The sequence below is a fragment of the Acomys russatus genome, chromosome 31, assembly GCF_903995435.1.
Source record: "Acomys russatus chromosome 31, mAcoRus1.1, whole genome shotgun sequence".
Lineage (NCBI taxonomy): Eukaryota > Metazoa > Chordata > Mammalia > Rodentia > Muridae > Acomys > Acomys russatus.
In genome coordinates, this window is record NC_067167.1 from 10,793,053 (window position 1) to 10,811,279 (window position 18,227).

The window sequence follows — 18,227 nt, forward strand, 5'->3', positions numbered from 1 at the left end:
ATGGCACAAACTCAGTATCTTACGAGGCTACTCGTCTTATTGCTCAGGACGTGAGGATGCTAATGTTTGAAGTGGAAGTGCAGGGGTGTGTATGCGGGGCAGGGTGGCAATTTTACATAGCAAAGAAGAGACAGTCACTACTAACTATCTGAAACTTCTGCCTTGTGACTCTGGTCCCTCATTCACTGGAATGGCTGTTTCCACATGGACTGAACTTATCTGTGACCCAACAGCTGCTGGGGATATGGCAGATGCTGTGGTGACACCTGCAGGGAGACACTGGCCATCAGGACTCCAGTAGTAGATTTGTGAGTCCGGAAGTGTGGCTTCTGAATGAAGCAAGGGTTGCTGTGGACAGTTGCTCTTTTCTATCAGACTCACTGGGGGAATGACGAGAGGAAGAAAACCTAGGAATAGACCGGAACCTTTGATTCTTTCACCGGACAAAAATGCCCTTTTTGATGAGGGGCTCAGATCTCAGGGGCAAGTCTGACAGCAGGTTCAAGTGAGAGAGACCTGAACCCCTCAAATCAATTAAGTTAAACCACTTCGCACTCTGGTCTCCAAAGCATTCAACAGCCCTTGGGTGAGAGAAAATGAAAGTCTCTCTGTTTCTTAATTGCCAACGATCTCCACCCAAAACAGCTTGAGAAAAGGTTAATTATGGTGACAGGTTAAAGAAGCCCCAGCCTCCTCAAATGCCTCCTGGAGAAGCTGATTGGAACTTAATAGGATTTTAATCCAGAGAGCCTTTTGAATACTTAGTCTATTCTCCTGCTGCCTTCTCTCCTGATGACCTCAAATCCTTCTTCAACCCAACATGAAAGAGCATTAATATCGGCCATCGATCCATCTACTAATCCGTTTACCTTTCCCTTTGAGTCTTCTGCATGACATTGCATTTAGTGGGGGTGGGTGGGAAATGCCTGCATGGAGACAGATTGCAGCCAGGGGAAGCAGACGGACATAGACACTGTCTTAGGTAGTCAGAGGTTAGGGGCATGGCCCTTTGAGAGACTTGTCTCTTTGTAGATGCTTCTTAAAAGCAAATGAACATTTATTAGACTTTCTCCAAATGGGGGTTGGTTAACAGGATACTGTGTGGAAACAGTAAGCCCATTTCCATCACTTTCTATTTTGTGTAAAACAGAAAGACTGGCTGACCACTGTCTATCTATCTGTCTGTCTGTCTGTCTGTCTGTCTTCCATCCATTCACCTGTTTCCCATATATCTATGTATATAAACAAGTACATATGTATTTCTATATGAATGTATCATCTATATATCTTTCTATCTATCTATCCATTCATCTGTTTACTCATCTGTCTATGTATATACACAAGTACATATATTACACACACACATATACACACACAAAATATACGTGTATCATCCATCATTTATCTGTCTATATACCTACATATCTGCCTCTCCAAATACCTATTATCTATCTATCTATCTATCTATCTATCTATCTATCTATCTATCTATCTATCATCTATTGATTTATTTATATATCTCTGTACTATCTCTTATTTATCTGTCTAGCCTAGAGCTAAGATTATTGATAGAAGACAAAAACATCATTACACACATTTCTTCCCTCTTAGTCCAATCCCCTATAGAGACTTCTCCTTTCTTCTTCAACATTGCTGCTCTGAAGAGCCATACTGGGTAGGACAGATGCTTTAGGTTCATTTATGTTTTCTGTGATCAGTGACAGGATCCTTTAAAAGGCTCTGGCATTCCCCTGCCAGGACTCGGCAAAATGGTGCACATGTCTGCACGCCTATTTGTTTTTAAGACAAGATGAATTTTCAAAGGAGTCATGGTTTCCAAGGTGTTAAGAGCCTTTGGAAGAAAGCTGCTTAGGGCTGAGTGGTCCAGATGGCTGGAGTGTCTTTAGTCTCACCACCTGCACCTCTGTGTCTTCTATCCCTTTCTCTGTCTATGCATTCGGTTTCCAGCTTCTTCCCTTGCCAACTGGAAACTTTCTCCCATGCATTCTGCTTGGCCCTGTGTGTGGCTTTCACAGCTGTATCTGTAGATGTTATGGCTATAGCTGCAGATGTGTAGCTATATGTGCACCAATCTTTGGATTGGTGGGAACTCACAGCTGCATCGTTATTTTAAGTCTTCATGTAGATGCTCACTGGATGCATTGATGTTGCTGTTATGTCTTGGTAGCTAGGAAGATAGCTCTTACGTCACCTTTAGAGTGGCCTGCTGAGACATGCTAGCCCTGTCTGGGTGGATAAACACACCTAGGAGGAGAGGAGAAATTTTGGGACTCTGTGCAAGACCACTTAATGCTGCTGATATTCTGCTTGCTCCCGCAGTTCTCTCAATAATTCATTGGCAAAGAAAAATCTGATCTAGTTGGCCAGGCCACTGAGTTCAAGCTAAGGCAGATCATAGACTTATAAACAGGCTAAAGGAAGAATTCCCCATGTGTATTCCAGACCGAGCTCTTAAAATTCTTCCTCATTTTACTTGTCTTGTTTAATCTCTGCAATAGCTAGAACAACATGTTTGCCCTCTTTAAGCCTCCTGCGTCTCGATTGCAAAGGGAAGGCATTTTATGCTCATGTGTTTGTGTGGATTACATGATATAAATTTGGGAGAGGTGCCAACATGAAGGGCTTATGCTGTCAGTAAACTAATACTTGAGTCTTTTAACAGGATATGAAATGATTCTTATAACTGTTCAGGTCCGAAGTCCCCAAACTCTTTGTAAAATAAAGTGTACCACCACATACTACTTGGGCAAAAACTGGGAAAGTTAGAAGGAACAGGCTGAGAACACCTCTCCATGTGACACGTATGGTCCTTAAGGTGAAGGAAGGAATAAGAAGATACAAAATGTTTGTGACTAAATGTCAATTCAATGTTCATACTGGGTCAAGGAAACCTCATAGTGACCCAGAAAGAGCAATACTTTTAAAGTCAAGAACCAACACTTGGTTCTCTACTTCCTACATGTCCATGTGTCCCCTTTCAGAGGACAATCCCACTAGCCTTTTCTTCTTCATCCATGAAATACAACTAAGCTTTTCTCTGCCACCCCATATTTTCCTCTTAGCGTCTGACAAGGTTGGTCTCGATAGAGAAATCCTGCTGTAAATCCACAACCCGAGCCGACACCAGGCCATTTGTTACCACCAGCTCTGTGGGTATGGACCCAGCATAGCAGTGCAGAAGGAACAGGTGGCAGACTTCCCCACATCAGGGTTAACTTCGACTATCCATCAAGAAATACCTTCGTGTGTGGAGTCTTGTGATGGCCATGCAAATAAGTTCCCATTTCCAAGTCTTCCTGTGTGGCTGCATCATCTGGTTATGTGTTTAGTTAGGAGTAGCAGGGTAAGAGAGACAGGAAGCCAGTCTCTCGTTCCTCCTCTTGTTCTGTTTTCTTTCCTTCTTCTGTTCTTATCCCCTTGCTTTTTTCTATGTATTCCTCCTTCCTTCCTCTTCCTCTTCCCTTTCCTACCAATTCTGACAGCCACTCATCACCCACATGATGTCTTCTGAGGGAGTGTTTTCATCATCCTTGACATCTTTGCATCGTTTGGTACCCTGATCTCTCGTTCTCTAGCATTCTGCAGATTATATGACCTTTTCTTTTTAAAATTTCACATATTGTGTCTTTCTTCCCTTTACTACTGTTCTTGACCTTAACTAATGTTAATGTTCCCACTCTTTTCTCTTTCTTTCTCATCTACCCTCTGACGTTCCTTCATTCATGCTGTTCGGGGTTAGTAATAGGAGGAAAAGCAGATGTGGTACCCAGCATGGTGTGGAGTTATTGCTATATGACATGATATATGACAATTATGGAAATATGCTATTCCCAAGGAGTCTCCTTTTGGGTACACCGAACTCTATGTTTGGTTCAGCAGACGAGAGGAGATGAAGTGGGGTCAGCCAAGACCTGGGGTTAGAAAAGACATTGTATGTATTATGTTTGACCTTAACTCAATTTTTTGAGTGACAAGTCATTTGATCTCTCTGTGAGCGCTTAGAAGGCCGACTTGGACATGTGGGGGGATGCAGTGGACAACCTGCCACTATAAACCTTCAAGAGACACGTTGTACCTTTGGGGCTGGAGTGAGAGATGGCTCACAGTTTAAAACACCTCTTTCCATTTCTGAGGTTGGGAGTTGGATGTCCAACACTCAAGTGAGGTGGCTCCCAGCTTCCTGTAACTCCAGCTCTAAGGGGATCTGATGCCCTGCCCTCTTCTGGCTTTGGCGCTCACATGTTAAAAATAAAACAAATCTTGGAAAAAAAAATAGAGGCGCAATGCATGCTGGGAGGGACAGTGGGAGAGGAGTTCCAGTTTAGGGAACGGCTGTAGTAAAGGGCCCTACAGATTTTTATTTGTTTATAATTTCAATATTCACTGACATTTCTACTCTTCCTTAATTTATTTATCTCATTTTAAGAAGTTGCTCCTAATGAGCAAACAGAGGAGAGATGCTTTGCTCGGATCCCATCCTTGCCGATGCTGCTCTGTCCAGAGTGCAAAACCGGGGTGGGATGGGGATGAGAGATAGCTTATAAATGCCAGCCAGCCTTTGCTTCCTTCATTCTTGTCAAGACTTTCCTGATGGTTTGTCTTTCCCTAGAAACAAACATAGAAGTTCCTTAAAGGAAGAATAAGAGCCCCGAGGTCTTCACCTGCAAGATCTGGCAGCCATCCCCTCTCCCTTTTCAGGGGCTTCTGTAACTCATACAGTAGCTGCTGGGGACCATTGCCTCAGAGGAGACATGGGGGAGCCTGAGTTGGGGTGAAAACACCCTTCTGTTCTGGGTCTCTGAATTGAAGGATTTATTGCTCTTCCTGAGACAGGCTGGTCACAGTCCTGGGTGCCTTGTTGACTCAGCCCCCGGGGCTGCTGAATGTCCCATGGGGGGTGAGAGCTATAGATTGGGATCTCTCTGCCTTGAACTACTGTGAATTTAATGGGCTCGCACTGACCCACCAGGCAGGAAGTAGGTAGGCTCTTGCCTGTAGGCCGTTTTCTTTGGGAGCACTCTGGAGCCAGTGGGCCCTTGGCGTCTGGGTAGAACAGTTGACCCCGACTTAATGGGACCACAACGTGGGTGTCCAGGGCCTGCTTTTCTGGCAGGCTGCTTCCTTTGGAGCCAAATCAATATTTATTAATGATCTGCACCCCCTCCTGGGTGCCAGTGGCTTCACAGAGGGCCTCTGTTGCACCAGCCGCCTCAGTAATTCATTAACCCCCAAGCCCAGAGCCTGTGGAGGGGCTTGCAGAGCTTGACCCTCCACTGGGGTATTTGGCAAGGTCATTAATGAGCTAATCTGATTTCAGTTTTCAAAATGAAGGCCTGGGGTCACTGGGGGTCAGTGCCTATTCCCAGCATTGTGAGTGAGACCCGTGTGTGTGTGTGTGTGTGTGTGTGTGTGTGTGTGTGTGTCTGCAACCCTACTGAAGTGAAGAAAGTATGTGAAGACAAGACAGGTTTTGTGAAGTTACTGCTGGTATCCAGGAAGGTTTGGATGGAAGAAGACAGGAAGGAATTCTTCAAGGCCCTGTGGGGTCCTGCTTTATCTCCTAAAAAGAAAAAAGGTAACTAGAACTTTTTGGCTGAAAAAAATTTTGGTCAGGCCTATAGGCTGGGGCACAACAGTGGGTGTGAGCTCTGCCACCTGTGCCCTGAGTCACCATATTTACTTAGCCAGACAAACACCTCCAGATTTTGTTATGCATTTCAAACTCAATGGCTGATGACAGATCTACCTGCTATAGGTTAGTTGCTTCCTATACCAAAGGAGCCAGACTCTTGGGGGGAAGCAAGAAACTTGCTCAGACTCCCATGGTTTACGCTTAGGAAGATGCGCTGTGCACACAGAGAGATGTCAGCTTCCGGTCTCGGGTGCTCAACCTTCCATTCACAGCGTCAGGGGAGATGTGCTTGGAGCTGAGTGAGACAGGAGCTCCTCTTTGGGCTCTCTACTTTTAACTCTGAGGAGTCCGCTGACTGCTTGCTTGTCCTTCGCACTCTGAAGAGAAAGGAAGCCATGTGCCTCAGGAGACTATTAAGCCCTGTGCTAGGAACCTGTCTCCCCAGATTCTCAAGTCTCGTCTTCCAAGGTGACATCCTGTGAACTCTTAATTGACCGGGATCCTTTCATCCCACAGGACACGGGCTTCTGCCTTCCAAAAGCAGTGCCTTGGAGGAGGTAGGGGTTTGAGTCCAGTTACAGCTGGGCAATTGCCAACAGTGAGTCCCAGGCCCGTCACTTTTACCCTTTGGCCATTAATCAGCAGAGAGAATGGAGATACTACCAAATGCTTTAAAACCCCTCATCGTGTGTTAAACACTGTTGTAAACCCTCTTGGCGGGCTTATACATAGCTCGTCATTTTAAATCTAGTTTTGGTTTTTTCCTCCTCCTAGTTTCTCTTTGTTTCACCTCTGTGTACACCAGACTAGCTGGCCCTGTGAGCTCCTGGTGTGGCTCTCCTGTCCTTGACTCTCGTTTTGTTATGGGAGCACTAGCCTTACACCTGCGCGCCAGATTGACTTTACATGGGTTCTGTGACTCTGAACTCAGGTTTTTGTGTCTGCTAGGAAGGTGATCTACCTGCTGAGCCCCCTCTCCATCCCAACGGAGTTCATTTTGAGCCTTAGCAACTCTCTGAGGTACATTAGGACTTTTAAAGAATTCTTCTCTCATACATTACAGCCCAACCAAAACGTCCCCTCCCTTCCCTCCCCTCCCCTCCCTCCCCTCCCCTCCCCTCCCTCCCCTCCCCTCAGCCTCTCCTACCCTTCCCTTCTTCCCCACATGCACAGCCCCCCCGCCCCCTCCAGGGACATCAACCAAAGAAGGTATAACAAGATAGAAGTTCTGGTTCTTGGGGGCTCGAGAGATGGCTCAGAGTTTAAAAGCACTGGCTGCTCTTCCAAAGGTCCTGAGTTCAAGTCCCAGCAATCAAATGCTGTAATGAGGTCTGATGCCCTCCTATGGCCTGAAGGCATTACATGCAGGGAGAATACTGTCATTAGAGGCTCCTGCACTTTGGTGGACATCCCATAATCTTGTAGAGCTGCTTGGTATCTCCTGCAGTCTCTAGACCAGTCCCTGGACTCAAAGGCTTGGCGCTTACATGGCTGTTTTGTTTTTCTATACCTTGAAGTCTTTGTAATTCTTTCAATTTATCTGATTTATTTATTTATTTATGATAATTAGAGAATTAATTAACTCATTTCTTTTCTACTAAGAGGCCGGAACTAAGCCATATGAGCCCAGCTAGATTGTTTTCCCTTTGAGGGAAGAACCCAGCAGAGCCAGAACTGGCTGGCTTTGCTGCCCTCTGGTGTTCAGTTGGGAAATAGCACAACTCAGTTCCTGGGGCCCTTGGGTGGAGGAGGGGTGCTATGGAGGGAACCTTGGGGGACTGAAGGTGTAGTGGCCACACTCCCAGAAGACAAATGCAGCTGCTGTGCTGACTGAGGTGAGAGCATCCTTTCCTGTGTCCTCTGGCCAGCCCCTCCCAGCATTCCACACATCTCAGAACAGAAAACTCACTAAGGACTGCAGCATAAAGTAACCATGCACAGCTTGTGGGGGAAACTGAGGTGCAGTATCAGGAAGGATATTATTATCAGAGCTGGATGGACAAGTGTCTCTTTACTCCCACCTCTTATTCTACCCTTATTACGAAGTCTGGTGTCGTAGTAAACACGAATAGACCCCGCTGGACCATCGGGCTACGATGTGTTATGTCTGCTATAGCATTCGGTTTATCTAACAGAGAAGAAAGATGATTTCAATCCATTTTGTGGATCCAGAAGACAAAACACAAGTGTGTATAATTATAACTATATTATAATACAAATGAAGTGACGTGTTTACTAGTTTTGTTTGATTATTTTTTTTTGAGATAGGGTTTCTCTGTATAGCCCTGGCTGTCCTGGACTCCCTTTGTAGACCAGGCTGGCCTTGAACTCACAGAGACCCACCTCTCTCTGCCTCCCATGTGTTGGGATTAAAGGCGTGTGCCACCATGCTCAGCTGTTTTTCTGGAAATTTTACTCTGTTCTTCGTATGATAAGGAACCCATCTCTCTCTCTCTCTCTCTCTCTCTCTCTCTCTCTCTCTCCATGTGTGAAAATAGACACAATCAGGCCCACCTAAAGATGTTTCAGAGAACAGTGAGCCCCATATAATGACAGTCCCATAAGATGCTAGTGCTTAGGGATGTAGACATCTGAGCTTGCATGAGTGCTCCCTGGATCAACAGGATGAAACCATGCATTTCTCAGAATATATTTGGCAAACAATATGTGTGTGTGTGTGTGTGTGTGTGTGTGTGTGTGTGTGTGTGTATTTTACAATTGACCAATAATACTCTTCATTATGTGCCACGACTTTTCAGAAAAAGCATGTATATTGACTCACTTAAGCACACACTGTCCTTATGAAGGTATACTCTGTAGGAGGTCTCCCATTACCACTTTACAGAAGGAACACCAAGGCCCAAGAGGTTTAGTTACTTTTCTGGTCCCTTAGACAGTAACAGCAGAGACAGGATGCAAACCCCGGGCAGTCTGGCTCCACTGTGGGTCTCTTCGCCATTGCTAGACTGACTGTCCCCAGAAGATACAGAGAACCGGGGGAAGCAGGCACGAGCTCTGGCTGTGCTAGGTCCCGCTGAGCTCGGCCAGAGTAGGGCTGAGTCACCAGGCTCTCCAGGAACTGGAGGCAGAGATATCCTTTACATGGCATCCTACGACTCACAGAGTGGGTAAGAGGTGATAGTGCTGGTGAGGATGTGGGAAAAGAGAACCCTTGTACACTGCTGAATGCACAGGAAATTGGTTCAGCTTTATGGAACTCAGTATGTAGTTGCTCCTCATATTAAAATAGAACCAACATATGACCCAGTTATACCACTTATGCGTGTATGTCTAAAGAATATGAATTCAGTACCTTAAAGACACACCAGCACTTCCTTGTTCACTGTGGAGCAACGCCCATAGATATATGAATAAATACAGGAAATGTGGGGCATATATAAAATATATTATCTGTGTGCACATATATAATGCACATATGTGTATGCACACATCTATGGAATATCATTCAGTTATGATAGGCAACATTTCTATTTGCTGCCATATGAATGGGGGGCCTTTTGCTAAGGAAAATAAGCTCATTGTAGGAAAACAAATGCTGCAGGCCCAGAAAGTCAAATTCACAGGGACAGAGAATGGTGCTTGCCAGGTGCTGTGGGGAGGGAGACATAGGGAAATATTGGTCAAATGGTACACAGTTTAAGTTGTAGGATGAATAAGCTCTGGAGCTCTAACACACGTATACTATTATATCTGTGTTATATAATAATTACACACACATGATAATGATATATTATTATAAATAATAATGATATATTATGATCTATAAAAATAATGATAATGAAATACAGTGTATACTTGAAATTGATGAGAGATCGTTTGTGTGCTCAACACACACACATGCACACATACACACATGTACACATGTCTAGACATGTGCACACATACAAACATACATACTTTACATGCATATGCACATATACACACAGTGGTGACTGTATAAGGCAACAGACGAGTTCATTAACCTGACTGTGGTAACCATTTCACAATGCAAGAGATAACTGAGCAATAAGGAACAAGTTGGGCTGCTAATGGCTTCACATAGAGGGGAGGGGCAGGTCACACTGTTCAGACCAGGGCCATTCAGAGAGGCCCTTTGGTGGCAACACCTGCAGAGACAGGTGAAGTCCCACAGGAGACCTCATCTTTCCTTGGCACTTTTGAATCTGACTGGGAAACAGACTCCAGTGCTAATGCTGATACCAGAGTTTCGTTATGCCAGGAAAACACTGGGCTCGAGGGGAAAGGACAGCTTGGGACAATGCTTAGGGGCCGGAGCTGGACAACAATTCTCATGGCTCTGTGTGTGCATGTGTGCTTGAGTGTGTGCGTGCATGCATGCGTGCGTACGTGTCCGTGTGTGACACCCGAACTCTTGGGACGCATGGAACTCTGAAATTGAGTATATTCAAATATTCCAGGTACTAGCCAGAAATTGAAGGGCAGGTTTTTGGGATAAGTTCCTCAGCAAAGGCTGGGGGCCGCTTGAAAGCCTGTTCATCTGCTCTTAAAACCCAGAGCTCTTTGCAGTCACATAGCCTTTGGGCACCTCGGTGCCATAGTTATCAGGGGCTACCAAAGAGTTCACACGTAGGACTATCTAGAACCGCACGTAGGGCTGCTTTGCACTGCCGATGTAAAAAACGGAGAGCTCGAGCGTATTGAATACACAAAAACCAGGCTCTGAATTCATTTTATGAGCTTAGTTTGGGGAACTCCTTGCTGATTTTTTTTTTTTTTTTTTTTTTAAATCTTTAAGTGCCTGCTTAGATTTCCAGGGGATGCAGTTCCTCCTCTTGACCACGAGGTGGCACAAGTGTCTTTCTTATGCAATTTGAGCCGGTAGGTGGCAGAACCTTACCCAGAGCTGTACCCATTGTTTGCTTCTGTCCTTCCTCACAGCAGCTTCAGGTTAAAGGACACATTCCTCCCCAAATGGTAACCCCAGTGCCTAGGATGCGTTAAAGGCTCCAGAAAACATTTGCTGCCCTTTCTGTTGTTACCGTTTCCATTTTCACAGAGAAGGGCGTGGACGCTGATCATCTGAAGTTTGGGGGCTGCTGGCAAATTCAGCCTTGGGTTCTCCCGCCTCGTTTGAGGGGGTCGGGGTGAAGTGGGTGGGGGCGCAGTGTGTGTGTGTGTGTGTGTGTGTGTGTGTGTGTGTGTGTGTGTGTGTGTGTGTGTGTGTGTGTGTGTGTACAGCCGCTGCCTTGGCTCACTGCACGGACCGTGCCATGTCTATCTGCTGGTATCGTCCCTGTGTGATCTTAAGCCAATTTTTTTTTCCAGACATTGAAATACTCAGTCTTTCATCTGTAAGGTTGAGGCTGTTGAGACTATTGCCTTACATGTTCCGTTCCTATAATTAGAGACCTCTCTCTACTCCCTTCCCTTCAACCTCCCCACAGCTGTCCCTCATTCATGGCTTCCGCACTCACGGCATCTAGACTTCACATTTTCCTAGTCTCTGTCCATACACAGGGCACTTGGACCCAGTCTGTCTCTTCCTCATAAGCCACAAGGATTTGGGTGGTGTCATCCTGCTCTTCGCTCTAGTCCCTTCCTAGGAAGGACGCCGTTATCGCAGACACAAAACTCATGCACCTTGTCCGCTCTCGTAATGTTCCTTTGGAAAGCGAGCTCCCAGCTCCCTGACTCTGTGGCTTTCACAAGGGCTGTAACTGGCTTTGAGATAAAAAGCTTTTGTAGGAGTGCCCAAGGCACTCAGGAGGGAGTCACGTGGTGGAAAGTTGGAGTCTAGGGGCTCATCTTCCTTTGGTTGATTTTTGTCTAACTTATATTTGGGGCTATGTGCACTATTTTGCTATCGAAGAAAATCGCTGGTGACAGGCACTATAAAGGGTGGACAGGGGACGAGTCTGAGACAATTCAGGAAAACTTTCTGTCATGAGACGGAGCTGGAGATGTGGGTTTCAGTCAGAGATCCAAAGGTCTGAAATTCCTCAGCGCAGAACTTGACGTTGCCCTGTGTTTTGTGGGCAGACAAAGGGTCCTTTCACGCAGCAATGGAAGACCTTTGCATTCCTTATTCTCTGAGCCAGAGGGTCCCGAAGAAGACCAGCCTAGCCAACGCTCAGTCTGGCGGCCTCTTTGGGATGTGCAGATTTTACCAAGAAGAGACTCGATACCCTATCAGCATATATAGGGGGAGGAGGTCCCCCTCAGTCACAGACATAGGGGAGGGGAGTAGGGGGAAGCGGGAGGGAGGGAGGAATGGGAGGATATAAGGGATGGGCTAACAATTGAGATGTAATATGAATAAATTAATAAAATAATTTTTTTTAAAAAATCACTTTTCCCCAAGAAAATGGAATTTAAATGTTTAGCTTTAATAATTTAGGAGTGATGCAGGACCCCATTTGCCTTGAGTATCAACGTGACTAGCTGGGGCTCGGAGAGTCCATCAGCCACGTGCCCTGCAACCTGCACTCACGACTTGGCCCCTTTCTATGTTGCAGTGCCCTGGTTCCCAAGGACCATTCAAGAGCTGGACAGATTTGCCAATCAGATTCTCAGCTATGGAGCCGAGTTGGATGCAGACCACCCAGTGAGTCCAGGATGATAGTCCTCCAACCTTCTCCCCACCTTCTCCCCCCTCCACCCATCTCCTCTGCCCCTCCCCCTCTCCTATGACTTCAGCTTGGAGCAGTATGTTTGTTTATTTAGCCAATTTCATTTTAACTGAGTTCCTACCTATGCCAGGACTGGGAAAGCAAAGATTAACAAGCCCATGGGAACTCATTACCGCCATTACCGTTGAAGTGAATGTGAGCCAGTGGGCCGAGAATGATGCCCCTATACAGTTGTGTGCATTTGTCTTTTTGCGCATATACATTTTATGGGCGTTTCCATCAAGCACAGCTAGGGGACACAGAGGTGACACTGGACCTTCAGGGAGCTGAGTAGAAGTCTCTAGAAAGAAGAGGGAAGAGAGGGGCATTTGGCTGCGAGAATCCCAGCTGTCAAGAGCCCTGGAGATGAGTGAGCAGTACCTTGGGCATGACAGCGAGAAAGCCAGAGTACGCGCAGGTCGGGTCTGATTTTCCAAAGTCTTATATACAAGAGTGGGGACTCTGCATCTCGTGTGCAGAGGACAGTTGTTGTTTAATGGGTTCTCACTAGAGGAATGGATCAGGGTGTGTGTGGAGGAGATCTTCTCATTCCTTCTTCTTCTCTCAGGGGTGAACAGCTCCTTGGGCGGGCAGTGCTATTGCGACCTTGTGTTCTCGACTGTCTGCCAGGCAGTGGGCTCTCTGGCCTTTCAGAACAAGAAAGCTGTTTGTGTAAACGGGGTGTTAGCATTGCTGGCTCTAGGGCACAGTCTGCCTCCTAGTAGGTCTCCTCGCTACCTGGTGGGGTCCCATAGCTGACAGGAGGCTTGCTGTTCCTGGAGGCAGAGGCTACCCTCCCACACAGGCCATTTCTTCTCCAATGTCCTCTGTTCCTCAAACCTTGGCTCCTTGGATGTTACCCCAGGGCTCAGGGTAGCTGAAGGCACAGGCCTGGCTGGTGGCAGAAACTCAACAAATGGGGAGGTGCGGGCTAGCCTTTTAAAACAGGGGCCACCTGGCACCTGCTGCAACTAGGGCAGTAAACCCTGTGAGCAGACTTGAAGTGCGTGAGGAAGTCAGTGAAGACAGGCTCCAGCAACCTCAGGTATCCAGAGTTTTCTGTCAGTGTGCTTTTAAAATCTATTTTTATTTTTGTTTCTTATATCTCTTTTTCCTTTCTCCACCCCAATCCTTCCCAACACCCCAACACCAGGTAGGAGAGAAAGGAGGTTAGTGGAGAGAAGGGGCGTGGTTCTCTTTGGCTACTTCCTGCTGGCTAGGGTCACTGGGTTTTGGGGGGCAATGCAAATCTCTGTTGTGAGGATATTAAGCCATCAGCAGCAAACAGGACAGCAGCCTTCTCTTCCTCCTCCTCCCGCCTGTCTCCTTCCCGTGCTCTTGTCCCTCATTCCTCTTCCTCTCTGGGTTCTCATACTTTTTTTTTTCTAACTCCCAAAGACCACGCCTTCTCACTAGACTGTTATCAGCTGTGGGCAAACTGGAGCAGGCCCCCCCCCCCATATCCCACACCTGGGATTAAAACAAAAACATGTTTACATTAACAAAGCTGAGTTTTTAAAGAAAACACACCGTCCACAACAGTTTCCTCTTTATGGCATCCTTCAATTAAAAAAAAGAAAGAAAGAAAGAAAAGAAAGGAAGGAAGGAAAGTATTTTAAAAACAGAAACAAGGTGAATTGATCCATACTCTACACTTCAGAGCAGGAAAAAAAAAACTATTTCACACTTTTCTAAAATAATATTGATGTCTGGGAGAGTTCCCTTACATGCACATCATCCATACATATGTGTGCACAATCCAGTACTGTCACTCACTAGGCATTGGCAACCACAAGCCCATCTTCCCTGTTACACTGAGCAAAGCCCTCTGCCTGATATCTCCGTATGAACTCATAATGACTTTCCTGAATCTTAGTTGTGACATTAGAATAATCCCAGCACTTGGGAGGCAGAGGCAGGCAGATCTCTGTGAGTTTGAGGCCAGCCTGGTCTACAAAAGGAGTCCAGGACAGCCAGGGCTACACAGAGAAACTCTGTCTTGAAAAACTAAAACCAGCCAACCAACCAACCAAAAAAAAATCATCCTAAATTAAGGGGAGCAACTGCGTTGAAGCATGCTGTTTATGCTTTATACACTCTGTTTCACAGGCGTGGTGGTGAGCACTGGTAAGTCTCAAGCAGGAAGCTCATGGATTCTAAGACAGTCTGTACTATGTAGTGAGACTGCCTCTAAAACCAGACCAGGCCAGACCAGACCAAACCAAAACTAGGTCAAACCAAATGAAATCAAACCAAACTGAAAACAAAGCGAAAACACCAACTCTGAAGACGGAGTCTCTGTTTTCTTCCTGTATATGACACAGCCCATTTTATGAAGCTCAGAGGTGACAAAAGCCACACTGGTGACACACCGGTGTCCCCTTTAATAAGCTTCTGCCTGTGTCTCGAAGCTGTGGGCCCGGCAAGTAAAAACATCTCCAGAGATCTGCCCCACCCCTGCCCCAGGAAAGCAAGTGTGACCTGATTCAACCACCAGGGTGCACATCAGGACTTGTCCTCTCTCACCAGCCCCCCACCTTGCTGCCTTGACCCTCTGTTCTTCCCACTGGCCTCAGTCCTAATCATTTGGGTGGGTGGGAGAGGCCAGTCCAGAGAGAAAGGGACATGTCCTTCCCTTTAGTCTCAGGTCCCCCTCAGAAGCCAAAGCTGGCTTTAAAACTCTCTGGAATTCATTTTGCTCTGCCAACCCAGGCCACATCTTTGGCTTCCCAGCCTCTCAGTGTCATGAATTTTATCATAAAAACACAACATATCAGGTACATAGTCCCCCTGTCGGGGAGGCGCCAGGCTCTCTCTGTTCTCTTGGTCTTTCATCAGATGCTGGGAACAGGGGCCAAGCACAGAGCAAAACCCTGGGTGTTTCCCTGCAGCTGCCGGGAGGCCCCATAGGCCTGGCCTGAAGGTGTGAACTGCGAGCAGACACCAGCCTAGCCATGAAGGGGCTGTTCTTCCTTGAGGACCTGCTGTTCCGCTCTGTCCTTTGCAGTCCGTGTGATCCCTTCCTCCCCTGACCCTCTGCCCTTGGCAGGGTGCATTTGCGTTTGACCTGGTGCTTCAGAGCCTCCCAGACAGCCGCTTTATGAAATGAGGGAAAGGAAAGATTGTTCTAGAAATCTAGGGCAACGGCGTGTTTGAGCCTTGGCTGCAGCTGTGATGTGACAAAACGGTGAACAAGACATGTCAGTTCTAGAAGGATCCTCAGAAGGCCTGTTGTAAACACCCTTAGGTAATAAAATTTCTGAGACTGACTGAGATGGGGGGCATTGCATATAGACTCTGGGTGCTGTCATAACTTCGTATCTTACAGACTTGTCTTTCCTCCTTCTGACCCCTTCCGCCGTCCTTCACTGATGACAGGCTTCCCTATCAAGACGTACTTGGCTACACGCAGGGCAACCCAAACCAGCACTATTAGCTTAATTGAGACAGGGTGATTATAAATAAATTACATGCCGGTGCTGGTGAAAGCGCTGCTGTTAGTCTACCTTGAGACAGGGCGATCAGGCAACACCAATTACAGCTTAATCCAAGATGTAAGCTCATGGGGATGGCCTCAGAGGCCACGGGACCACTTGGCAACCTTACAAAAAGGAAAGCCAAGTCCCCGAAGGGATGGGCTTTAAGGTCACCTGCGGGGGACATTGGTTAGAGTCAGGTGTGTCTCTTTCATCATTTTCCTCCACACAGGAAGGGACAACTAGATGTGCAATTTTGTGCTGAGCTTTTATTTTCATAGGTGGAAAAATCCCTAAAGCGCCCAGACAAGGCAGATCATTGATCGATAATAGTTGAGTTGGGGGACAGGGAAGAGAATTAGGCGTAGGCATCCCTTTCCTGGCAGCCACATGAAATAGGAATCTTTCCACCAAATGAGTTTTCTTTCACGTCCCGCTTTCCTCCTTCGCCTCCCAAATCTCAACTTGCCAGTATGGTTAGGATTGGAAAACCTTAAGGAAAATGTTGTGTTTTATATCTATGTTTCCCCGATGGCATGCTGGCGATGCTTGGAAACATAACTAGTTTTCTTCCTAGAATGCCCAAAGACACTCATCTTTGATTAGCAGAAATGAACCCAACGCTAATTGTAAGGTCCTAGGTCCTTGGAGCTGGGTGTGGTTGGTTTTTATGCCTATGATCCTGACACGCAGGAGGCTGGGGCAGGATGATTATAAGCCAGCCCAAGCTACAGTATAAGACCCTGTGTCTCAAAGACTGACAGCCAGCAAACAAACAAAAACTCCCAAATTCCCTATTTGGTTTATTTTATTTATGTATAAGGATGTGTGTGTGTGTGTGTGTGTGTGTGTGTGTGTGTGTGTGTGTGTGTGTGTGTGTCTCAGAGTGCGTGGCTCATGCGTCTGAGAGCCCATGGTATGCCCTGGAGTTGGAGTTCCAGGTGGTTGTGAGCCACCTTATGTGGGTGCTGCAAACCCAAGGTGAATCCACTGAATGAGGCACAAGACCTCTTAACTGCTAAGCCATCTCTCCAGTGCCCCCATTTGCAATTAGTGATTTCAACCCAGCCAGTGCTTTTAGGGACAACAACAGCTTGTACTTTGTAACAACCAAGTCATAGAATCTTTAAACTGAATAATGTTTGCTGTAATTGGTATTTGAGTTTGGAATAACGATATGGTAATTTAATTTACTAGGGATTTTTTTTTTTTTTTTTTAATTTCTCAAAATGCATCCTGGGTAAAAGCCTAGATGTCTTTCTATCCACATCTTTCTTAATGTCCCTCCCTCTCTCCCTCTCTCTCTCCCTCAGTCCCTCCTTCCCTCCCTTCCTCCTTCCCTCTGTCCCTCCCTCCCTCCTTACGTCTAGCTCTCCCGCTTTTTTTTTCCTTTCTGTGCTCCCATGCTCCAGGTTCTCATATAAGATAAAATTACCTTATAGAAATTGCCTTATTATTTTTTGACACTGCTGCCTGGGCCTGATATAAAGAAACAAACAAACAAATAAAATCCAATAAGCCAGTCAAACAAGAAAACAAAAGCAACATTTAAAAATCAGGGGATACTGACTCTCTTAGAAGGCATCCTTAAATACCACCTAGGACCCAAGCCTTAGTTTTTAAGTTATTCGGCCTATGGTTTGGAGGACCAGAGAGACAGATAAATTGCAAGCTGAAGTGCTTTCTGGAAGGGCTCGCTGGGAAATGTTTGCAGGGAACAAAGAAGACTTCTATGCGATGGCCCAGTCTCTTGTCTCCCCACAACTCAGACCACAATGAGAATTTCTGTAAAATAGCCTTTTCATTAGTTGGAACACTTCCAACTCATGATGAGCATCCACCCCACCCTGAACACTCAAAAGACACACTGGCCTCTTTTCACTTGTTAATGTGCTGCTTGGCAGGCCTGCGAAGACTGCCTGCCAGTCAGCCTCAGAGAAGAAGTCACTGTCACCCCTCTGTCTGGAGTGGCTTGCTCAGGCAGTGTGGAGCTCCTGCCAGGGCAGAGAGGTTCACGATCACTGGTGTAGTAAAAAGAGAGCAGAGGACAGGATGACCCACAGCCTGGCCTCTCGGCTGTGGGTCCCCTTCCCTGAGGCTCTGTTGATCCTGGAAGAAGACACAAACTGACCTAACCTGGCCGAGTTTGTGCCTAAAGCTGCCACAGGTGTGGAGACTTGGAGAATGATATTTTAAAACATTTGCCAGCAGGGCGTGGTGGCCCAGGCTTGTAACCCCAGCACTTGGGAGGCCGAGGCAGGAGAACTGGAGCCAGTTTGCGCTATGCCGAAATACTCTGGCTCAAGAGCGTAGAATGCAAGACGTAAAACTGCCGCAGCAGTAGGCACATATGCATTTGTCTGCCAAGGTATAAAGGGGGAACCGCCATACTAATTTCCATAGTGGTTGTTTTTTTTTTTTTTTTTTTTTAATGGAAACTTCTATGAT

The 18,227-nt window shown here is 46.4% G+C and overlaps 1 protein-coding gene across 1 annotated transcript in view; it reads left to right on the forward strand.

Annotated features, from left to right (window-relative positions):
- Pah (phenylalanine hydroxylase) overlaps positions 1–18,227 on the forward strand; it is a 59,052-nt gene that overhangs the window by 19,162 nt on the left and 21,663 nt on the right. The window contains exon 4 of the mRNA XM_051172779.1: positions 12,151–12,239. Within this exon, the coding sequence (XP_051028736.1) occupies positions 12,151–12,239 (89 nt within the window). The remainder of the gene's footprint in view (positions 1–12,150; positions 12,240–18,227) is intronic.